The following is a 17,736-nucleotide window of genomic DNA, read 5'->3' on the forward strand; positions in this document are numbered from 1 at the left end:
TCAAAAACAAATACAAACTTGATTGCAAAAAAACAACCAACCCATCTCCCCTGCCCTTCATCCCAACCAGAAAAAAAAGGCTTCATCACATATATTTTCCCCTTCCCCTAGAAGACAAAAAAAAAAAAAAAAAAAGATCGTTACCCAAATCCCAAAATTTTCGCTATCCCAATCTAGCCCAACCGTCCCAAACACGGGTGGGGTGGCAACAGATTGTTTATGCGAGGCATGTGCTTGTCCCCGCTGGCAGGCGCCAAACGCCATACAATAAATATCCGGACTTCAAAAACCAAAACAACAAAACATCGCAAAGCCCCGGTAGGTATATCAACCCCCCCCCCACAAACTAATGATCCCATATGTACTTATCCCCCCTTTCATCACCCACTCCCCTCCTCCCAACTATACCTCTTATCCGCCACCTGCGGCACATGAATCAACCCATCCCGTCCCTCTATCCGCTCCATGCTCTGCGGACTATTCGGCATGTCATTGTCATCATCCTCCTCTTGCCCCCCCCCTCTCCCTCCCATCGGTGGCTGCGGCGGCTGCGGCTGCAACAGACTTATCCTCTGAGGCACCTGTCCCAATCTCTTTCTCTGCTGCTGCTCCCCTTGTGTTGGTTGTATCGTATTCCCCCCCCTCCCCAGAATCATCTCCCCCGCCTCCTCCTCGGTAAAATTACTCCCCAACGTCTCACTACTCCCATTATTCTCAGAGCGATAATGCCCTCCCCCTAACCTCCCCGGCGGAAGCGGCAAAGGAGAAGTCGGCGACACAGGCGACACCCCTCCATCGACCGGCTGCCCGTTCGAGTCAAAAACTCTAGTAGTCGGCGTCGGTGGTTGGGGTGGACGTTGAGTAGGCAGCTCGATATGTTCCGGCAACGGTCCCAAACAGACAATCTGGGAGTTGTTAATCGGTGTTCTTTGAAACGACGGCGGCGGTAACCTCACTGACGATGTCAGCGATGTGGGCGATACCCCATCATTTGAATCCGACCGACTCATCGACACCGACGAAGGGGCAAACGTCTGAGCCGAGGTTGGGGAAACAGGTGAATAACTCGAGCCAGCAGGGTCCGAAGTCCTGTTGTGGTGGTGGTGGTGGTGTTGCTGGGAAGGGGGGTATAAATGCAACGGCGGCGGAGCAACCGTCATAGGAGAAGGCAAATCAAACATCCTCCCCGCCCAGTCCCCATGCGGCGTCATCGGTGACGGCAACGAATTCGGAAACGAGTCGCTATTCGCATACGTCGGCGACGACGCCGGCGAGGGCGTATCTGGCGGTCGGTAATGAGCAACTCGGCTCACGTCCTGCATGGACTTTTCTTGCTGCATCACCCCCGTCGGTATCGTCATGTGCGTTGTTGACGTGGGTGTATAAGTCGGCACCGGCCCCCTCATCTGCCTTTCCAGTTTCCGCTGAGTGAGCTCATATTCGCTCATTCCCTGGGCACTATCTATCCCAACGTCGGTCTCGTCATCCCCAAGATCATGGCTGTCCAGCTCAACCGGTTCCGGCGGTACAGGCATTTCGTACACCTGGTTTTCTCCGTCTGCCCCAACCTCGACGGGTTGGGCGCTGTTGTTGTGCACTTCGTGAATTTCTGGTTTCCTTGATCTCTTCCTCCTGATGATCAACGAAAACACCTTCTTGACTGGACTCTGTGGCTCCTCCTCTTCTGTGACGTGAGCCTCGCGTTTGTCCTCGTCTGTCTCGGAATTTTGAGAGTTTTGCTTTGACCTTTTCCGACGGCAGCAAAACCATATCAGACCCCCCAAAATACTTCCTGTGATGAAGGCGCTGAACACGATACCAACCGTCTGGCCAGTCCCCAGTCTGTTATTCGTCCCAGTCGGCGCAGGCGCGCTTGTGAATTCCGGGTACGGGCTATCCGGTGGCCTTGCGATGGCTTCAAGTGAGTAATTGCTCGAGGCCGCCTCGGGAAACAACGCCTGGTGAAGCGAGAACATGCTCTTATCGTAAGTAGTAATGATGTATGCCTCCTGCATAAACGCCCGACCAATGATATAGGTATTATTGTTGACCTCGGTAGTCGAACGCTTCAGCGGGAAATACGGGATGCTTGATTCGCCCCATTGAATGACGTTTCTGAAAGGGTAACGTAATAACTGCGCAAACGCCGCCGACGGAATCGTGATGTTGACCACGCCCGGAACATTAAACGGTTGCCCAAAGTTGTCGGTGTTGTCAAAGCTCGAAAGGGTGAAGGTGAAGGACAAAGACTCGTCGTTTTGAAAGCGCGTGTACTGTTCCCCTCCGCCTGTAAAAGTGTACAACCCGAGATCCTCCCTCCATGTTAGATTGAGAGCATCAGCAAAACGGTCGCATACTTCGGTCGGCAGCCACAGGTACGGTGTGGAAGAGTCAATGAAAGCCTCGATGGAATCATCCATATTGACCAACGTCCGACTTGTTGATGTCCAATTAGCAGCCAGGGCCTTGTCCTCGTCTGTGATTTGCGCCGTCACACCACGCAGGCGAACAAGAGGAAGTCGCGTGATCGGATCGAGGGCAAAGTTGTTGCCGTGAGGGACGAATCGAAGCCTATCGTACCCCCCCAGAACCAGAGAGGCAACTGTGCCACTGCCCTTCTTGCCATCTTGAATAGTGTTAGTACGTGTTGGTGATATCTTTTCCGCACATGACAACTTACTCTCTCGGTAGTAGGCGCCGGCGGTGTACCCATAACTATGACTGGGAATAGCGCCATACACCTGGGCAAGCTGAGGGATAAAAGGAGTCGAGACATTGGAGCCGAACTTCCCAGGCGTGACACCAAGCCCAATAAAGCCGCTGTAATACTGCGTGTCGTTGATGGCGGCCACCAATGTGTTCTCGAGGAGCGTCGACACCGAAGTCAGCGTGTTGACGAACCCCAAGGTTTCCAACCCATAATCACCATTCCCCCCCATTCCCGTGTGGTTCATGCCCAGCTTCCAAGCCCCCAATGGCTGCCATGACTCCGACAGCGAGGAGTTGAAGACACCACCCCGAGCATTGATGCAGATTTGAACCGGATGACAGCCACCGCTAGATATCGTCCAGATTTCCGACAAGGCCGTCGATGGCGTGAGGTAGACAATCTCGGCGGGCGAGCCTATCACAAACATAAAATTGGACCATGTGCCGTCGATACCATACCTGCCAGCAGTGTCAGCAGTGACTACCTAACGCAGAGGGGAGTCATGACACAAACCATTCTCCAGAAGGCTGGATCCAGAGAGGAGCAGCCGGTGGCTTGGTGGCAGCGGCATCGTCAGCAGTAGCAGCAGCAGCAGCAGCAGCAGCAGCAGCGAGTCGTGACGCGGACAGCAGCAGCAAGATGTCACAGATGACAGCGGTCGAACGACAGGGCAACCGCATTGTAGCAGCACCCTACCCTGACCCGATCTGACGGCGCTGGGGAAGGGGTGCGCGCGCGGGCAACGACGGTCTGTCACGAGAGCAGCGGTCCTAGGACATTTGCGACGTCTTCTTGTTGTGCCATGGACTACAGGCCGTTGTTAGTCTTTTTTGGCAGGCCCGGGCAGGTGAGGATTGGAAGAAGGCAGTGAGTAATGGGTAAGGTAGGTGGGTGGATAGATGGATGGATAGGCTCAGCCGTCAGTAGACAAGGCAAGGCAAAGGCAGGTTTCACTCAGGGCCTGGGGTAGGGGGCCAACAAGGGGGGAGCAAGACGAGAGGGAGAGTGGAGGATAAGGGAACACACACCCGGTATGCGGGCGCACCGTGTCTGCGTCTCTGCGTCTCTTTGCGTCTGGCGGGACGAATGATGAGACGGCGGGAAATAGGGAATGTCAGTCGGAAAACAAGAGACCAGCGATCAGCACTGCAGTCGACCCGGCTATGGGGGTCCAACGTGGCCCAGGCCTGTGAGTAGGTTTGAGATAGGTGTTGACGGAGAAAGCGAGAGCGGGTGGAATTGGCAGCACTGGAATGCCCTGAGGTGGTGGTCCTCCCTTCCTTCCTTGGGTGACATTCTCACCCAGTCCATCATTCTGAAAAGTTCCGTCAGAGCAAAACGAAACCCCCCCGCCTTTCCGAAAGACGGTACACCTAGGACAGCGAAGCGACAGGGGACTGCTAAAAGCGCTGAGAATGCTTGGAATCCTCTAATCCTCTATCAACAACGCATGCACCCGTCCGTTTGTTCCTCCGAAGTCCCGCACCTAGCCCGGCACTTTTGCTGTGGGAAAGCCGTCAGTTAATTGCCCAGCGAAATGATGTCCTCAGCCATGTCTGAGAATCGCGAACCCCGGCACGTGGCTGCGACCGCCGTCAGATCTCCAGGTGGCTGATCTAATCTCGACGACGTCCTTTTTTCACTCCTTGACAGGGTTCGTCTGATGTGCATGAAATCGTTCTTTCTGTGCCCCCGCCCTGCTCTAGAAACCTCCCCAGCCGAAGCCCCAGATCAGCCACTCACAACCGCCAGACTCGCACACCACCGGCCAGCCCGCCCAGAATCCATGATCGATATCGTCGCCGCGCCGCTCACAGAGTGTGGGGAAACAACGGGTGGAAAAACATGGCAGAGCTGGAATCCCAATCTTAGCCTCACCTCGGTGGAGCTCTCCAACGAACGCTGGAGCGAGCGCGCCGTTTTTACTGACTAGCAGGCATCAGGGCACTTGATAAAATGCTCTAGCATCGGACTTCAATTTCTCATCCTTTACGAAGAAGAGAGCATCGTGATACCATTCTGCAAGTCTCACACGAGAAGAACTCTGTACTCTGTACAACAGCCATTGCCACCACCACCGGCGCCGCCGCCGGGATCGAGATAGGGACCTCGCTTGTGAATCTTGGGAATCGCAAGTGCCGGACAGTAGCTCGCCTTGGTTTCGAACCCTCAAGATTGGGAATGCCTTACTTCAACAGCGAAACAGGCAGCCAAGCTTGAGCTAAAAAAGCAACCGATCAACTCATGCGTTTCGAGCTAGGCCTATCTTTTATGGACATGAGGCCCCGGTTCCCAAACTCACTCTCAAGGTTCCACTGGCGGTTATCGACGACACACCTCAACCTCCCACACGGGCTACAGCGACAAGCAATGGCTGTTATATTGGTCAAATATCGGTGGCAATGAAGCCCTCCATCCTCACGGACCTTAGTGCCGCTGTTTGGCTGGCATGAGAGAGAGGAACCGAGGATGCATCAAACACGGCAGAGGCAATCTATTTCACCACTTACAGAAGGCGAGGGGTCACTCTGGCTAAATTCGATACCACCTATTTTACCGAGCCACCTCGCAACCAAACCTTTCCCTTTAGGCCACCAGAGAGTCCGGACCATCCACACCGGCCCAGCACATGACGCTTTCTGTTGATTGCTCTCTGCCCACCGCACTGGCCACCCAAGACGGCGGCAAAACAATCTCGACATTTGTTGGCGTGGTGCCGGCTCTAGAGGACGGCAAAAGCCTGCACGACCTGCCCATCGCGGACCCCGTCAGGCCTGAAGAAGCAGGTTTGTCGATGAAGCCGTCACCACCTCGACCTGCGGTGCGTTTTCAGTTACTGGTGCCCAAACAGGAAGGCGTTTCGTCTTCTCTGGCGTTCAGCCATACATGCGGCTCACCTCCGGCAGTCACTCGTCATGAACTGCTGGTCAGAAATGCTGTCGAGCTTCGTCATTCCAGACACCAAGCTCTCACACATCCAAGAAATCTCTGAAACTCTCTCAGCTCAGCTGCTGACTTTGTTATGCATCGGTCGTTTTTCTACTCTCGCTTGCCCGTGCAGCTCATTGGCTACGAGACGGTCTGCTACCCATTGTAACGTGAGTCGCAAAGGGAATGGGGGAACCGTTTTACGTTTTACGCGGTATGGCATTTTTTGATGTTACTCGGTACCATGGGTCCAAAACCCCCGTTAAACAAACAACCGAGATAACTGGCGGCTCAATGCCTCAGACAGGATCCTCTCATTCCAAACACGGTCAGCATTCTGTTGAGACAACTCTGACTGGTTGTGCCCTCGCAGATTCAAGACATATGATTGTATGTAGCTCACAACCCAAAACAGACAGGGCGGGCACAAGCCTCAGCGGAGTTGCGGGAGTCTAGCAGACGCCACAATTCCTCTTGCCAGATATCGAGATGCATATCCCGATTCCCCCTGTCGGCTGACCGGCAGCTTTTCTCGCCGTCTTCTGGCCCCGTGTGTCGAAAGGTCTGTCAATTGCCGAGCTCAGCCAAGAAAGCCAAGGAGGCCACCGTGGACCCTAGTCAGGCTTCTCCAGATGTCGATCTGCTTTGCGCACGTTATCATCCCCACCAGCTCAGCACTACGGAGGAAGGCCCCGAAGGAGAGCATGAACATGATAAGATTGTACCCCATTCTGATGTTTCTGCACGGTGTTGTCAACGTCAAACGATACCAAGTTCTATGGGAGAGATAATGATGAACGCAGAAGAAAAAGGGGCATATGTAGCTGCCCGGCCGCCTCTGCCTATCGTTGCAGCTGTGGGATCGAGGGTGGGCGGACCGAAATGCCCCCTCTGAACCAAAAACCGCGTCTTTTGTGGTTGCAGCAGTGCCATACAGCTGGCTATGAGAGGGTGAAGGGGGGACACAGAGGGCGCAGGTACGGGAATAACGCAGGTTGCCAGCACGACCAGCGCCAGAGGGTTGCGGAGGGAGTAGAGTCTGGTACTGCCTCCCCAATGTGGTGCTCGGCAGGTCTGGGCAGGGTGGACTTCGATTCCATCGTTCGGTTACACTGATTTCGGGCTGTAGCTGACATTAAACGAGTCGCCGACCTGGGAGGTTGCCATCCAACTGAGCCAGTAGTATGCGCATCATTTATTAACTTGCCCTTCCGGCCCAGCCCGAGCCAGCCATCGTCCCTCTCGTTTTTCCCCGACTCAACCACGAACCTGTTGCTGCATGATAGATAGCCACCACGCGGAGAGCCTTCCGTTCGGGGGGTGAGAGGGAGGGCTGTTTTGGGAAACTGTGATGGGACGTGGTCGTCGATGGCGACGTTATGAGATGTTGGACCAGAGGACAGAAACAGACAAGGCTCGGAACATTTTCTTTTGTTTTCAAGAGCCAAGCATTTTTACCTTATCGAACGTCTTTTCACTTGAATCAAAACGGTCAGCGCTGGGCCCAAGTCGGTCCAGCCTCTTCTCCTCCCGCGCTCCCGTGTCAACCGGTAGCTGGCAGGTCTGGGGCCAAGAAACTGGCCAATCGTGGATCTTGACCCGATTCACTCAAGTCCCGTCCCCTCGGAGTGGGCTGGCATGGCTGGCCGAGCAGGGGGGAGAAAATACCCTTGTCCCTCCATCGGGTGCTTCGTTGCCCCTTGCTTGTCCATCGGCCCTTGGCAAGCCTTTTCACCCCCGGATCTCTCTCTCTCTCTTTCTCTTCCTACTTGCCCAGCCTTGACCCTCTTGCTCGTCGTGGCTGGCCCGGCAGCTTTCCAAATGATCGTCCCACAGTGTTGTTATTAGGCTCAAACCTAGCGTTGTGGAAAACGGAGCGTGTGTGAGGAGGAAAAGACCTTTCAATCAATCTTGGATCTTGTGGCATGCCGGGGAAGCGATTTACACAGCAATCATTTTGATGCGCGGTGGACAGACGCCGGGTGGTTGTGTTGTCTCAGGGCTTGGATAATACCCGTCCGACTCCCGAATCCCTTGCAGGACGTTGTGTTTTGTGTTCGACATCCACCCCAGTTCCCGTGGCCTTTTTCCAACATATCTCGAACAGTGCTGCTTTCTATTCCCCCCCTTCGAGGCGCCATGGTTTCAGTGTCCTGATGTCAGTATACCGATACCGCGGCTGAGGTGCATGGATGAGGTGGACAGGGCCCTACATCATCATCACTCAACGATAGATTGGTCCTCGTGGCAAACTGTGAAGCTTTTTTTCCCTCAGCATACGATCCCCCACGATATAGCAGCATGGTTGGGAGTAGGCGGTTGCTGCTTTCGATCGCGGCGCTCTCTGGCGCTGGCCTCAACAATGGAGTTGAAGGTGAGTTGACGCTCTCATCATGGGTGGTGAGCCTTTTGTTCTAATGGAAGACGAACAGCTCGGTTCAGGAGGCAAGATGGAGCAGGTGTCGATGTCGTCCAGAACGCCACAACACCAATATCAGAACCAACAACACCAGTCATCACATCAACTCCTGATCCACCACCAACACCAATAGACTTGCCTGGCACACCTACTACCTTCACAACCACCAAGAAAGTGCCGCCAATAGGGCCGCCTCGACCTGGGGTATCAGCTGCGGGCATTATCGAGCTTGATGAGACCATCGGGGTGGACGATGAGGAGGAAGTTACTGTACTTGGCGGGGGTCTTTTGAGGCTGACTGCCGCATCGAACGCGCAGCCTACGCCAGCAGAGGAGGAGTATGTGTATCCGGGGGAATATGGCTCAGGTGGGACGCTGACGACCGACACCAACGCCTTCACACGGACTGTGCTCCCGACCAGGGTATCAGTTGTGCCGAATTTGGGGACCGTCAGAGGTCCGCCGCCAGTCGAAACGACAACATTGATTATATCTCCTCCGATCAGGACGCCGCCAACAAGGCCCCCTGCCATCCCAGCCCCGGTCGCGGCCCCGCAAGATGGGGTTCAGAATATTGATCTGGGCGATCCCATGCAAGAGACGCCAGCACCAGAAGAGCAGGAGCCGGAGCCGGAACCGGAACCGGCGCCCGCACCAGCACCCGTGATACCAGGTATTCCGGGAGGTGGCCGTCCTGCCGGTCCTCCAGTAAGGACGTCAAAAAGTGTAGTAACCGCAATCGTCACGGAAATCGACCTGGGGCATGGTAATCCCGCTACCACATCTACATCGACGTGGAACGGGTACTCCAACTCGACCTTTGTGACGTCGGTGCTGTACCCCAACCAAACTACACCACATATCTCTACGCCCACAGCCACTCTTAGCTTTTGCCAACCTTCAGACTTGACTATTCCCCCTACGGTATGGTCGATTGTTTACACAAGCACGCTGACTTGGTTTGGCAACCCTGAGGATTACACGCCTGAGTATCCCCCCATCTCGACCCCGCCGGTTTCATCGTGTGTCCCGTCACCACCCAGGTTGACCGTCTCGCGATGCTCGTCTACAAGCACCGGAGAAGAGAACACACCTTGTTTTGTGACGGTCACAGCGTCCACGTCTTATCCCTGGGGCTATGGACCACAGACAAGCACTGTGCCCAACACTGTCACTTTTGTCACGACGGACAAGAACCCGGCTGTGATTTACACCTCCATGAAGCCACCTAATTATGGTGTTACCCAACCGCCACGGACTCAAGCTCATCATGAGTCCCTCACGGAAGATGGCGCTGCTTCTCCCATCTCGACGCCGTCGTACGGCTCTGAGCCCAATAATCCTAGCCCTAACAACCCGAGCAATCCGAACAACCCAAGCAATCCTAACAACAGCCCGAGCAGCCCAAACAACCCCAGCAATCCCTCCAACCCAAACAACCCAAACAACCCAAACAACCCAAACAGACCCCAACCCATCGAAGAGTCCCGCTCAGCAACCATAACCCGCTCCCCGGTAACAGTAATAATCCAACCAACCGCCATCGTCATAAACGACAACACAATCAAAGACAACACGACGAAAAAAACCCAAGTCGTCATCGTCTCGGGCGAGACCTTTACGATCGACCCAACAAGGGTGGTAGGCGCAGACACAACCATCGACCGCGTCACGGCCACAGGAGGAGGGGTGTACTACCCCCCCACGCCCACCACGACCTCCTTACGTGGCGTAGAAGTAATCCTGACCTCGTCCCGGGTGATAATCGGCGGATCAACTTACACCTTCTCCCCCACCTCCACCATCGCCGTAGTCAACGACGAGACATTCACCATCGGCCCCACGGCGATCGCTGCCGGGTCGCAAACCCTCAACCTCCCTGCTGCTCCTGTTCCGACAGAGGTCGTGGTGGTGGGAGGGGAGCTTATCACTGCCATTGGCCCCACCTTGGCCGTCATTTCTGGGAGTACGATAACTTATGGTAGCACCGTCTCGACGACGACTATAGGGGGTGATGTCATTACTTTTGGTCCTGGGGGTGTGACGGCGCATGGGACGATCACGCTTGGGGGGAGTGCTGCAAGGCCGGGGGAGACGCAGTATGTCGTTGCTGGGGGCGCGACTATCACCAAGATTGGGGCGAGCGTGGTGGTGGTGAAGCAGACTACGTATACTATCGGGCCGGCGGCGGCGGGGGGGATGGGGGATAGGACGGTTACCACTACTGTTGGAGGGGAGGTGATCACCATTGGGCCGGAGGGGGTTGTGGTCGGGACGACGACGATGGGGTTTCCTTTTGGGCCTACGGTTGTTATCACGCCCGGGGGGAGGGGAGGGGGGGTTGCTGCTGCTACGGGGGTTGTGGAGGGGGAGGATGAGGAGGATGGAGGGGTGGCGGTTGGGATCAGCCGGGGGATGTTGTTGGGGGTGGTGGTGGGGTGGTTGGCGTGGATGGTTTGAGACATCCGTCCGTCCGCTATTGGGATAGGGAGTTTATGGAGTTCTTGGATTGTTATATCCTGTATTGTGTGAACATGAAAAAAATGGGGTGTTATTGGTGGGTTTTGGCTTTTGGCTTTTACTTTTTGGTTTTTTTTTTTGGTACGATTGGAGAAGTATTATACCCCGGGGATGAATCCAACGGGGGGTGTATTGTGGGAGAAATGTACAGTTTGACTTGTACAATTGAGATAGGGGAACAGCAGCAGTAGTAAATAGCTGAATTGGGAGGAATGGTATGAATATTATGGGTTTTAAATGCATTGTGAGAGCTATACACCGACTGTGATATCTCTGAGGGAAACATGCAATTCTGATACGGCCTGGTTTCTGGCGCCAGCAACATCAAGACTCGAGGGAAAGTATTTTGGACTATCAATGGATGAAATCCGGCCTTCTAGAAGTACACCGAAACATGAGGGACTACGTGATAAACAGCAGCCGTCAAACCACATCATCTTTAAACGAAATATTCACAATACCCCCCATTGAGCACCTGCCTACCTATCTACATGCAACTCCCTTCGAGAACCCTCCAGCACCTAAAATCAGGGTCAAACCAAAGGAGGGTACCACCCGGCTCCGACTCCCATCTCCCACGAGCCACTCCATCTCGGCAGTAGTGCAAAATGACACCTCTTCTCATCCCGCTTACACCATGAAGGACCAAACCAGCCACACCGCACCACCCACCCACCCACCATCTGTCTACGGTACCTACACACACACACACACACACACACACACACACACACACACACAAATTTCCAAAAATAAACCACACATGTTCGCGGTTGCAGATCTACGACACTCTGCAGTATCTTGCTTTACACATCTCACACGCAAATGTATACAACGTTGCTAGTCTACCACCCTTCCCCTTCCATCACTCATTGATGACAGAGCTGTTTGGTGATGATTACTTAACCCTTCTGTTCCCACCTTGGACGCGCGGCTCTTTCTTGTACGCACCAACTCACAACCTAATGTTGGATTCTATCCCCATGTTCCACGGCAGTTAGAGGGTGGTGAACCTCTAACTACCACACCTTTGAACAGGCTTCCCAACATGCGGAATGCTCGTTGGACAGGAAAGGTCTTGATGAACAGACATCAAAAGCACCCGTATCCGATCCACATGCCTCCGGGGACAAGCCTTAAAATCCCTGATTAGACACCCGACATTCGAACGCTCGTATGCTGTCTAGTAACCCCTATTCCCCGTATCCACAACATTGCCCCAAGATCCGATTGGCATCATGAGCCTCGTGCTGTCCAGCAGCTTGGTCATCTAAATAGACATAAAGCAGTGCAGGTGTCACAACCTCAAGCCACAACCTCGTAAAAGCCCCCATGGTCAAATGCTGTGTTATCATTACTCCCGTGCTGTGTCATACAAAATCATCAGAGATAGTTCTCCTTGGTCTTTCATTCACCTCATCGACCACACAAGCTCCTCGCCATCACCTCACCTTCCACAATCCCCGTCACCCACACCACCATCCTTAACCCTCATGAACTCTAACCAACCATACTCAACCAAAATCCCATTCCCCTACCAAGAAAGCCGAGTATCTCAGCTCGAATCCCTCACCCAACCAGGACACTCCCCAAACTCCCCCACCACCTCCCCCTCCCCCCTATCCGCAGCCTCCAGCCCCTCCTCCCAGCTCTCCCTAAACCTCTGCCCAAGCGCTTCATACACCCCAGGCCACCCAGCCCTGACCGCATTCCCCCCGTACCTCTTCGCCCCCTCCACCGCAAACTTCCCCTGCTGCCTCGCAATAAACCCCTGCAGCAACCCCCCGTAAACCAAGCCCGCAACAACACTCTCGACACTGTCCACATCCGGCTTCTTATTCCCAAAAATCAACCCCTCGGACGGCATCAAGTACTTCGGCCCCCCCGGCGGAGGGACAAGTTCCCCAAATCCGGCCCGAGTATACCCCTCGAGCAATCTCTGCACATACGTCGCCGTAGTCACCACATCCTCAAAAGCCAACGAAGCAGCCTTATTACCCTCCCCCCCCTTCCCCCCCACCGCATCATCCATCATCCCCGACCTCAACAGAAACGTCTTCCTCGTCAGCGACCTCCAAAGCAAGGGCTTGAGACGATACAGAAAAACCAGATACAACCCCTTCTCCCACAACCACTCCCTCTTCCCCTCTAACGCCGCCCGAAACGCCACAAAATTCCCCGACCTCACCGCCCGGCATATCGGGAGGAAAACCTCCCCAAACCCAGCCGCGTCCGGCCGGGAGAGGAGGTTCACTGACGGGAACCGGCCGCAGAGCATGTTGGAGGGGATCCACCAAGTGAGAATCTGGCGCCGGTGTTTGAGAAAGGAGGTGTGGCACTGCCTGTAGGCCTCCTCGAGGCACATGTGCGCGCGAAAGTAGTGCGCGTTGTCAAAGTTGAAGCGGCCGAGGTAGTAGAGGAAGGTTACCCTCTGCGAGGCCGGGTACAAGGCCAGGGCTGGGCCAGAGGTGGAGAGGTTGGTGAACATTTGGACGGCGAGGTGAGATTTTTCGCACTGAATATAAAAAAGGTCAGGAGCTACGGTGGAAAAAAAAAACATTAGGGGGGAAGAGGGAGCTTACGGCAAAGAGGAGTTTAAGAGTTAGATTCGCAAAGAGATAAACCGCCACCTTTTTCCCCTTCGGCGGTGCCCATCTCGTGCTGGAGCGGTCACCCAGACAAGACGTGAAAAACTTTTGGATAATATCCGCCGCCATCTCAACAACCGACTTGCTCTCCCCGTCACCCGTCTCATCCCCTTCTATCAACGCTAGAACCTCCGGCTGTCTAGTCAGGCTCATAACCAGCTTCGACAGGGATTCCGACAAGGCCATGCTCGTCGGAAGGAGCATAACACCATAGGTCGGATTAGCAAGCGCGTTGGCGCATGATCTGTTGTCATTTTCCATCAGTTTCCTCTTCTTGAAACCAAAAAAAAAAAAGGAAAGGGTTACCTACATTAACAGCTCACTGAGCCTAGTGTAAACATTGACAACATCATCAAAGTTCACATCGCGCCAGTACTCGAGGTAGTCCTTGATGAAGGAATTAAACCCCGGCCACGGCGACCCCTTCCCCTCTGGCACGTTATCTTCCTCTGGAAGACAATTGTCGACGAATTTCTCGAGGGCGTCGCTCCCGTTGTCTGGATAGTTTGATCTGATCTCGTGCGCCAGGTTGTAGTATATATCCGGGACATCGTTCTCGACCTGCAGCCAGTCTTTGAGGCTGGCGCCGTCTGCCTCGAGGGCAAAGCCGCGAATCTTGGTCAGGAATTGGATTGCAAGACTCATGATGGGCGATGAGGAGGTGAGTTAGTAAGTGAGTGAAAGTGCTTTTGGGTGGCACTCAAGGCGCGACTTGGCGGTTCATTGCTGCGTAGGCCACATCAATGTTGAAAAGTGGAGAATATTACAAGGTTGTGTGATGGGTGTTGGTGGTTTGGGACAACAATAGCAATGAATATGGCTGAGTAGATTCTAAGCCAGGGCGGTGGGAATTAAACAAGTGAATCAGATCCACTCAGTTGAAAGACAATGCAGGCCACGGCTGTCTGTGGCCAACCCTAACCCTGCTATATACACTTTTCCACGCCAACCATTCCCGTGTGATTCATCACATGCCGTTGGATCAATCGTTTCATGACAGCATTATCATCATACTCATACAGACTCGATTCTCTGCACAACCATCGCTGTCGCGGCACCTCCGCCGTTGCAGATAGCCGCAACACCGTACTCACCGGGCTTCAGCTGGTGAAGCAAGGTGGTGAGAATGCGCGAACCTGAGCTGCCCAGCGCATGGCCCAGCGAAATCGCTCCACCAACAGGGTTCACCCTCGCACCCTCCAACCCCAGAATCTACCTGGCTGTTAGTGGAACGCACGAACTCGTGGGGATGGTTTAACAACGGGCTTCCTTACCTTCTCGTTAGCCTTGATCACGGCGGCGAACGCCTCGTTGAACTCCCACACAGCCACCTGGTCCTTGGTGATGCCAGCCCTTTCCAGAGCAATGGGAACAGCCTTGGCCGGAGCGACAGGGAAATCAATGGGGTCCAGGGCAGCATCGGCGGAGCTGACAATGCGCGCGAGAACTCTTGAGCCGGAGCCGTACTGCTGCGCAATCTCCTTGCTGCCGAGCACAAGGGCACTGGCACCATCGTTGAGAGTCGACGAGTTCGCGGCAGTCACGGTGCCAGTTCCGTCACGGACGAAGGCGGGCTTGAGCGTGGGAACCTTGTCGAGCTTGATATCGAGGTACCCCTCATCCTCGCCAACGATGACGTCGCCCTTCTTGCCCTTGACAGTAACCGGCGCAATCTCATCAGCAAAGGCACCAGCCTTCCAGGCGGCCTGTGATCTCTCGTAGGACTGGATCGCATATTTATCTTGCTCCTCGCGGGTGAGCTTGTACTTCTTCACCGTGTTCTCGGCGCAGTTGCCCATGTGGAACTGGTCATAGACGTCGGTAAGACCATCCTTGATGAGACCGTCCTCCATCTTGACATGACCAAACGGAGGCAGGTTGCTCGCGCGGGGCACGTAGTATGGTACTCTCGACATGTTCTCGAAGCCGCCGGCAACCTGAGCCTCGGCCAGACCCAGCTGGATGTTTTGCGCCGCAAATGCCACAGCCTTCAGACCAGAAGCGCAGACCTTGTTGATGGTGATAGCTTCGACGGAGGGAGGGAGTCCGGCAAAGATGGCGGCCTGGCGCGCCGGGGCCTGCCCAACCGAGGCCTGGAGGACATTGCCCATGTAGACATCCGTGATCTTGTCGACGGGCACCTTTGACTTCTCGATGGCAGACTTGATGGCGACGGCGCCGAGCTGTGGCCCGCTAACATTCAGGAAAGCGCCGTTGAACTGCACAAGCTCGTATTAGAACGTCATACGAGCATCACCTGAAGCTTCGTAGCACACTCATAAAGACATACCTTTCCTGTTGGTGTGCGGGAAGCGCTCAATATGTATGCGTCTCGAATCTCCTTGCGAAGGCAAGCTTGTGAAGAAAACAGCCGAGCCGAGCCGCTTTTAAGTTGCGGCGACAGGCGTAGCGCCCTTGACATCATTACCGTCATGATGGATGTGGCAGAGAGTTCGCTCAACGGAAAGCTAAATGCAATGACTGACAAGACAGGAAGGCTAGACCAGGACCAGAGGCAACGAGGGGAAAATCACTTGTGGACAAGACATGATCGGAAACGGTCGCCCTTCCCGAGGGCCAGCTTCTTTAAAGAGCACCGCCAGCACTGGCACACATGCGGCACTCCTCGGCTTGTGACGGACTGACGGGATGTGCACGGGGAGTTTTGCGGAGGTGGGGACTATGATGGAGGTGCCGGGGAAACAGCCCCGCCATGGAGTTGGGGGTGCCGGGATGCCTTAAAGCTTTGGAGAGTTCGTTGAGATGTAACGGTTTGTTGCAGCGGCTGTCCTGTTGATACTTTCAAGAAGCTAGGTAGACCGAAGAAGGCCAGGGCCAAACATAGGAAGCATAATTTACCAGATGAAGCAGAGAGAAAACACCGATCTACAGCGGCCTTTTCAGTGGCGCCGAAGACGCCCAGTTGGTGGCTCTGGGTCTTTGATCGCACGTGCCAATGCCTTTCGTTAAGCAACGGTTCAATTATGATTGGCCAGAGTCACCTAAATGCACATAGCTAATCGATAAGAAATGCCCCACTCGACACTCGACAATGGCACCCATCCACTGACACCCAGAACAGAGCTTCTTCACTCTCCGCCGCCGGTTCCGCACCCCATCGTCGTTGACATACCATAATCAACCCACTGCTGGACGCCCTCCCCACTGATTTCTCACGCGCCGAGACAGCCACAAGCTACCATCAACTTTCCTTACCCATCGCTGGAGACCTCTCCTACCTACACCATCGAGTGTCATCCTGCGTCTTTCTGGAAAACATGTCGACGGCAGCCCGCAGACGTCTCATGCGAGACTTCAAGGTACGGCGACTCTACCAACACCTCCAGCATGAAGAAGACGTGTTTCGCGATGCTAACCTTCGGCTTTCGATTTTCAGCGCATGCAAACCGACCCTCCCGCTGGCGTTTCTGCTTCTCCGGTTCCAGACAATGTGATGACTTGGTGAGTAAAGCTCTTCACCGCCAACCCAAGTCCATCAGCGAACTGGATTACCAACCAACCCATCATCAGGAATGCCGTCATTATTGGACCCGCCGATACTCCATTCGAAGACGGAACCTTTAGACTCGTGATGCATTTCGAAGAACAGTATCCCAACAAGCCGCCCTCGGTCAAGTTCATCAGCCAGATGTTCCATCCCAACGTCTACGCCACCGGCGAACTCTGCTTGGATATCCTCCAGAATCGCTGGAGTCCCACGTACGATGTCGCGGCTGTTCTTACGAGTATTCAAAGGTTCGTGGAAGGTTACAGGTGGACATGGCGGACACAGCAGGGAGCTTGACTGGATGGTAATGGCTGACACGGCTTGGGTACAGTTTGCTCAACGACCCGAACACGGGATCCCCAGCGAACGTCGAAGCTTCCAATTTGTACAAGGACAACCGTAAGGAGTACACGAAAAGAGTCAGGGAGACGGTGGAGAAGAGCTGGGAAGACTAAAGTCATAGGTTGGTTAATGGAAGTGGATTGGACGAGCTGAACAGCAGCTGCCCCTACTGATGCTCGATATATTGGGGGCTGTTTTCGGCGGTGTCATGGGATTAGGACTACAAACCGGAGTTTGCGGTGTTTTTGGCCACCTTCGAGTGGGGATTTGTGTGTTTTCAACAGCATTCTGGCAGGCAAAGGCATATTCGTTTTGTCAGGCGTTTGGTTCGTGCAACAAATAACTTGGTCTATTGCTCGCAAGGGCGTGTGGTTGTCAAAGTGAGAGGGAGCTTGATTTTGTTAGGGACTACAACAGGTTGGGAGGCATAGGCAAGGGCGGGGTTTGTACGGAGTTGGGCCCCGCACGCATATAATCTGATATCAGTCTAAGCAACAAAGCCTACAAGCGGTGATTTTAAGTGCCTTGGAACCATTTGCTTCTCATCGTTCTGGTAGAGGTACTCCAGATGCCCACTCTTACTAGCTTCCCGAGACAATGCCATGGTAAGCTCGGCCCACCATACAATTACAGGGGCTTTCCGTCTGTACTCGCGAGGCAC

General features: G+C 54.4%; 5 protein-coding genes across 5 annotated transcripts; 2 read left to right on the top strand and 3 right to left on the bottom strand.

Moving 5' to 3' along the window:
* Positions 1-380: 380 nt before the first annotated feature.
* QC764_601630 (uncharacterized protein) lies at positions 381-3,390 on the bottom strand (the record flags this gene model as incomplete). Its single annotated transcript, XM_062948678.1, has 4 exons — positions 381-2,626; positions 2,681-3,168; positions 3,224-3,284; positions 3,306-3,390. The coding sequence occupies 4 exons, from the start codon at positions 3,388-3,390 to the stop codon at positions 381-383; spliced, it is 2,880 nt and encodes a 959-aa protein (XP_062797580.1).
* Positions 3,075-10,517, top strand: QC764_601620 (uncharacterized protein; the record flags this gene model as incomplete). The annotated part of the gene is made up of 4 exons (XM_062948677.1): positions 3,075-3,290; positions 3,312-5,852; positions 6,012-8,012; positions 8,071-10,517. Exons 3-4 carry the CDS (start codon positions 7,940-7,942, stop codon positions 10,515-10,517), a joined length of 2,520 nt encoding a protein of 839 aa, XP_062797581.1. The 5' UTR covers positions 3,075-3,290; positions 3,312-5,852; positions 6,012-7,939.
* Positions 10,518-11,414: 897 nt separating this feature from the next.
* On the bottom strand, positions 11,415-13,870 carry QC764_601600 (uncharacterized protein; the record flags this gene model as incomplete). Its single annotated transcript, XM_062948676.1, has 3 exons — positions 11,415-13,092; positions 13,160-13,469; positions 13,536-13,870. The coding sequence occupies 3 exons, from the start codon at positions 13,868-13,870 to the stop codon at positions 12,133-12,135; spliced, it is 1,605 nt and encodes a 534-aa protein (XP_062797582.1). The 3' UTR covers positions 11,415-12,132.
* On the top strand, positions 11,590-17,676 carry UBC2 (Ubiquitin-conjugating enzyme E2 2). The gene is made up of 5 exons (XM_062948674.1): positions 11,590-16,248; positions 16,306-16,545; positions 16,623-16,687; positions 16,757-16,981; positions 17,065-17,676. Exons 2-5 carry the CDS (start codon positions 16,504-16,506, stop codon positions 17,186-17,188), a joined length of 456 nt encoding a protein of 151 aa, XP_062797583.1. The 5' UTR covers positions 11,590-16,248; positions 16,306-16,503; the 3' UTR covers positions 17,189-17,676.
* Positions 14,240-16,583, bottom strand: QC764_601590 (uncharacterized protein; the record flags this gene model as incomplete). The annotated part of the gene is made up of 3 exons (XM_062948675.1): positions 15,516-16,583; positions 14,500-15,444; positions 14,240-14,437 (listed from the first exon to the last, which is right to left on the bottom strand). The coding sequence occupies exons 1-3, from the start codon at positions 15,657-15,659 to the stop codon at positions 14,240-14,242; spliced, it is 1,287 nt and encodes a 428-aa protein (XP_062797584.1). The 5' UTR covers positions 15,660-16,583.
* Positions 17,677-17,736: the final 60 nt, after the last annotated feature.

The sequence above is a fragment of the Podospora pseudoanserina genome, chromosome 6 (assembly GCF_035222485.1).
Source record: "Podospora pseudoanserina strain CBS 124.78 chromosome 6, whole genome shotgun sequence".
NCBI classification, from domain to species: domain Eukaryota; kingdom Fungi; phylum Ascomycota; class Sordariomycetes; order Sordariales; family Podosporaceae; genus Podospora; species Podospora pseudoanserina.

What these genes read in the sequence shown, in the direction of transcription:
- UBC2 (XM_062948674.1), top strand. Translation starts at nt 16,504, where the DNA reads ATGTCGACGGCAGCCCGCAGACGTCTCATGCGAGACTTCAAG. An exon ending in CCAGACAATGTGATGACTTG is followed by an intron (nt 16,688 to 16,756) that starts GTGAGTAAAGCT and finishes ACCCATCATCAG; the next exon opens with GAATGCCGTCATTATTGGAC. An exon ending in GTTCTTACGAGTATTCAAAG is followed by an intron (nt 16,982 to 17,064) that starts GTTCGTGGAAGG and finishes GCTTGGGTACAG; the next exon opens with TTTGCTCAACGACCCGAACA.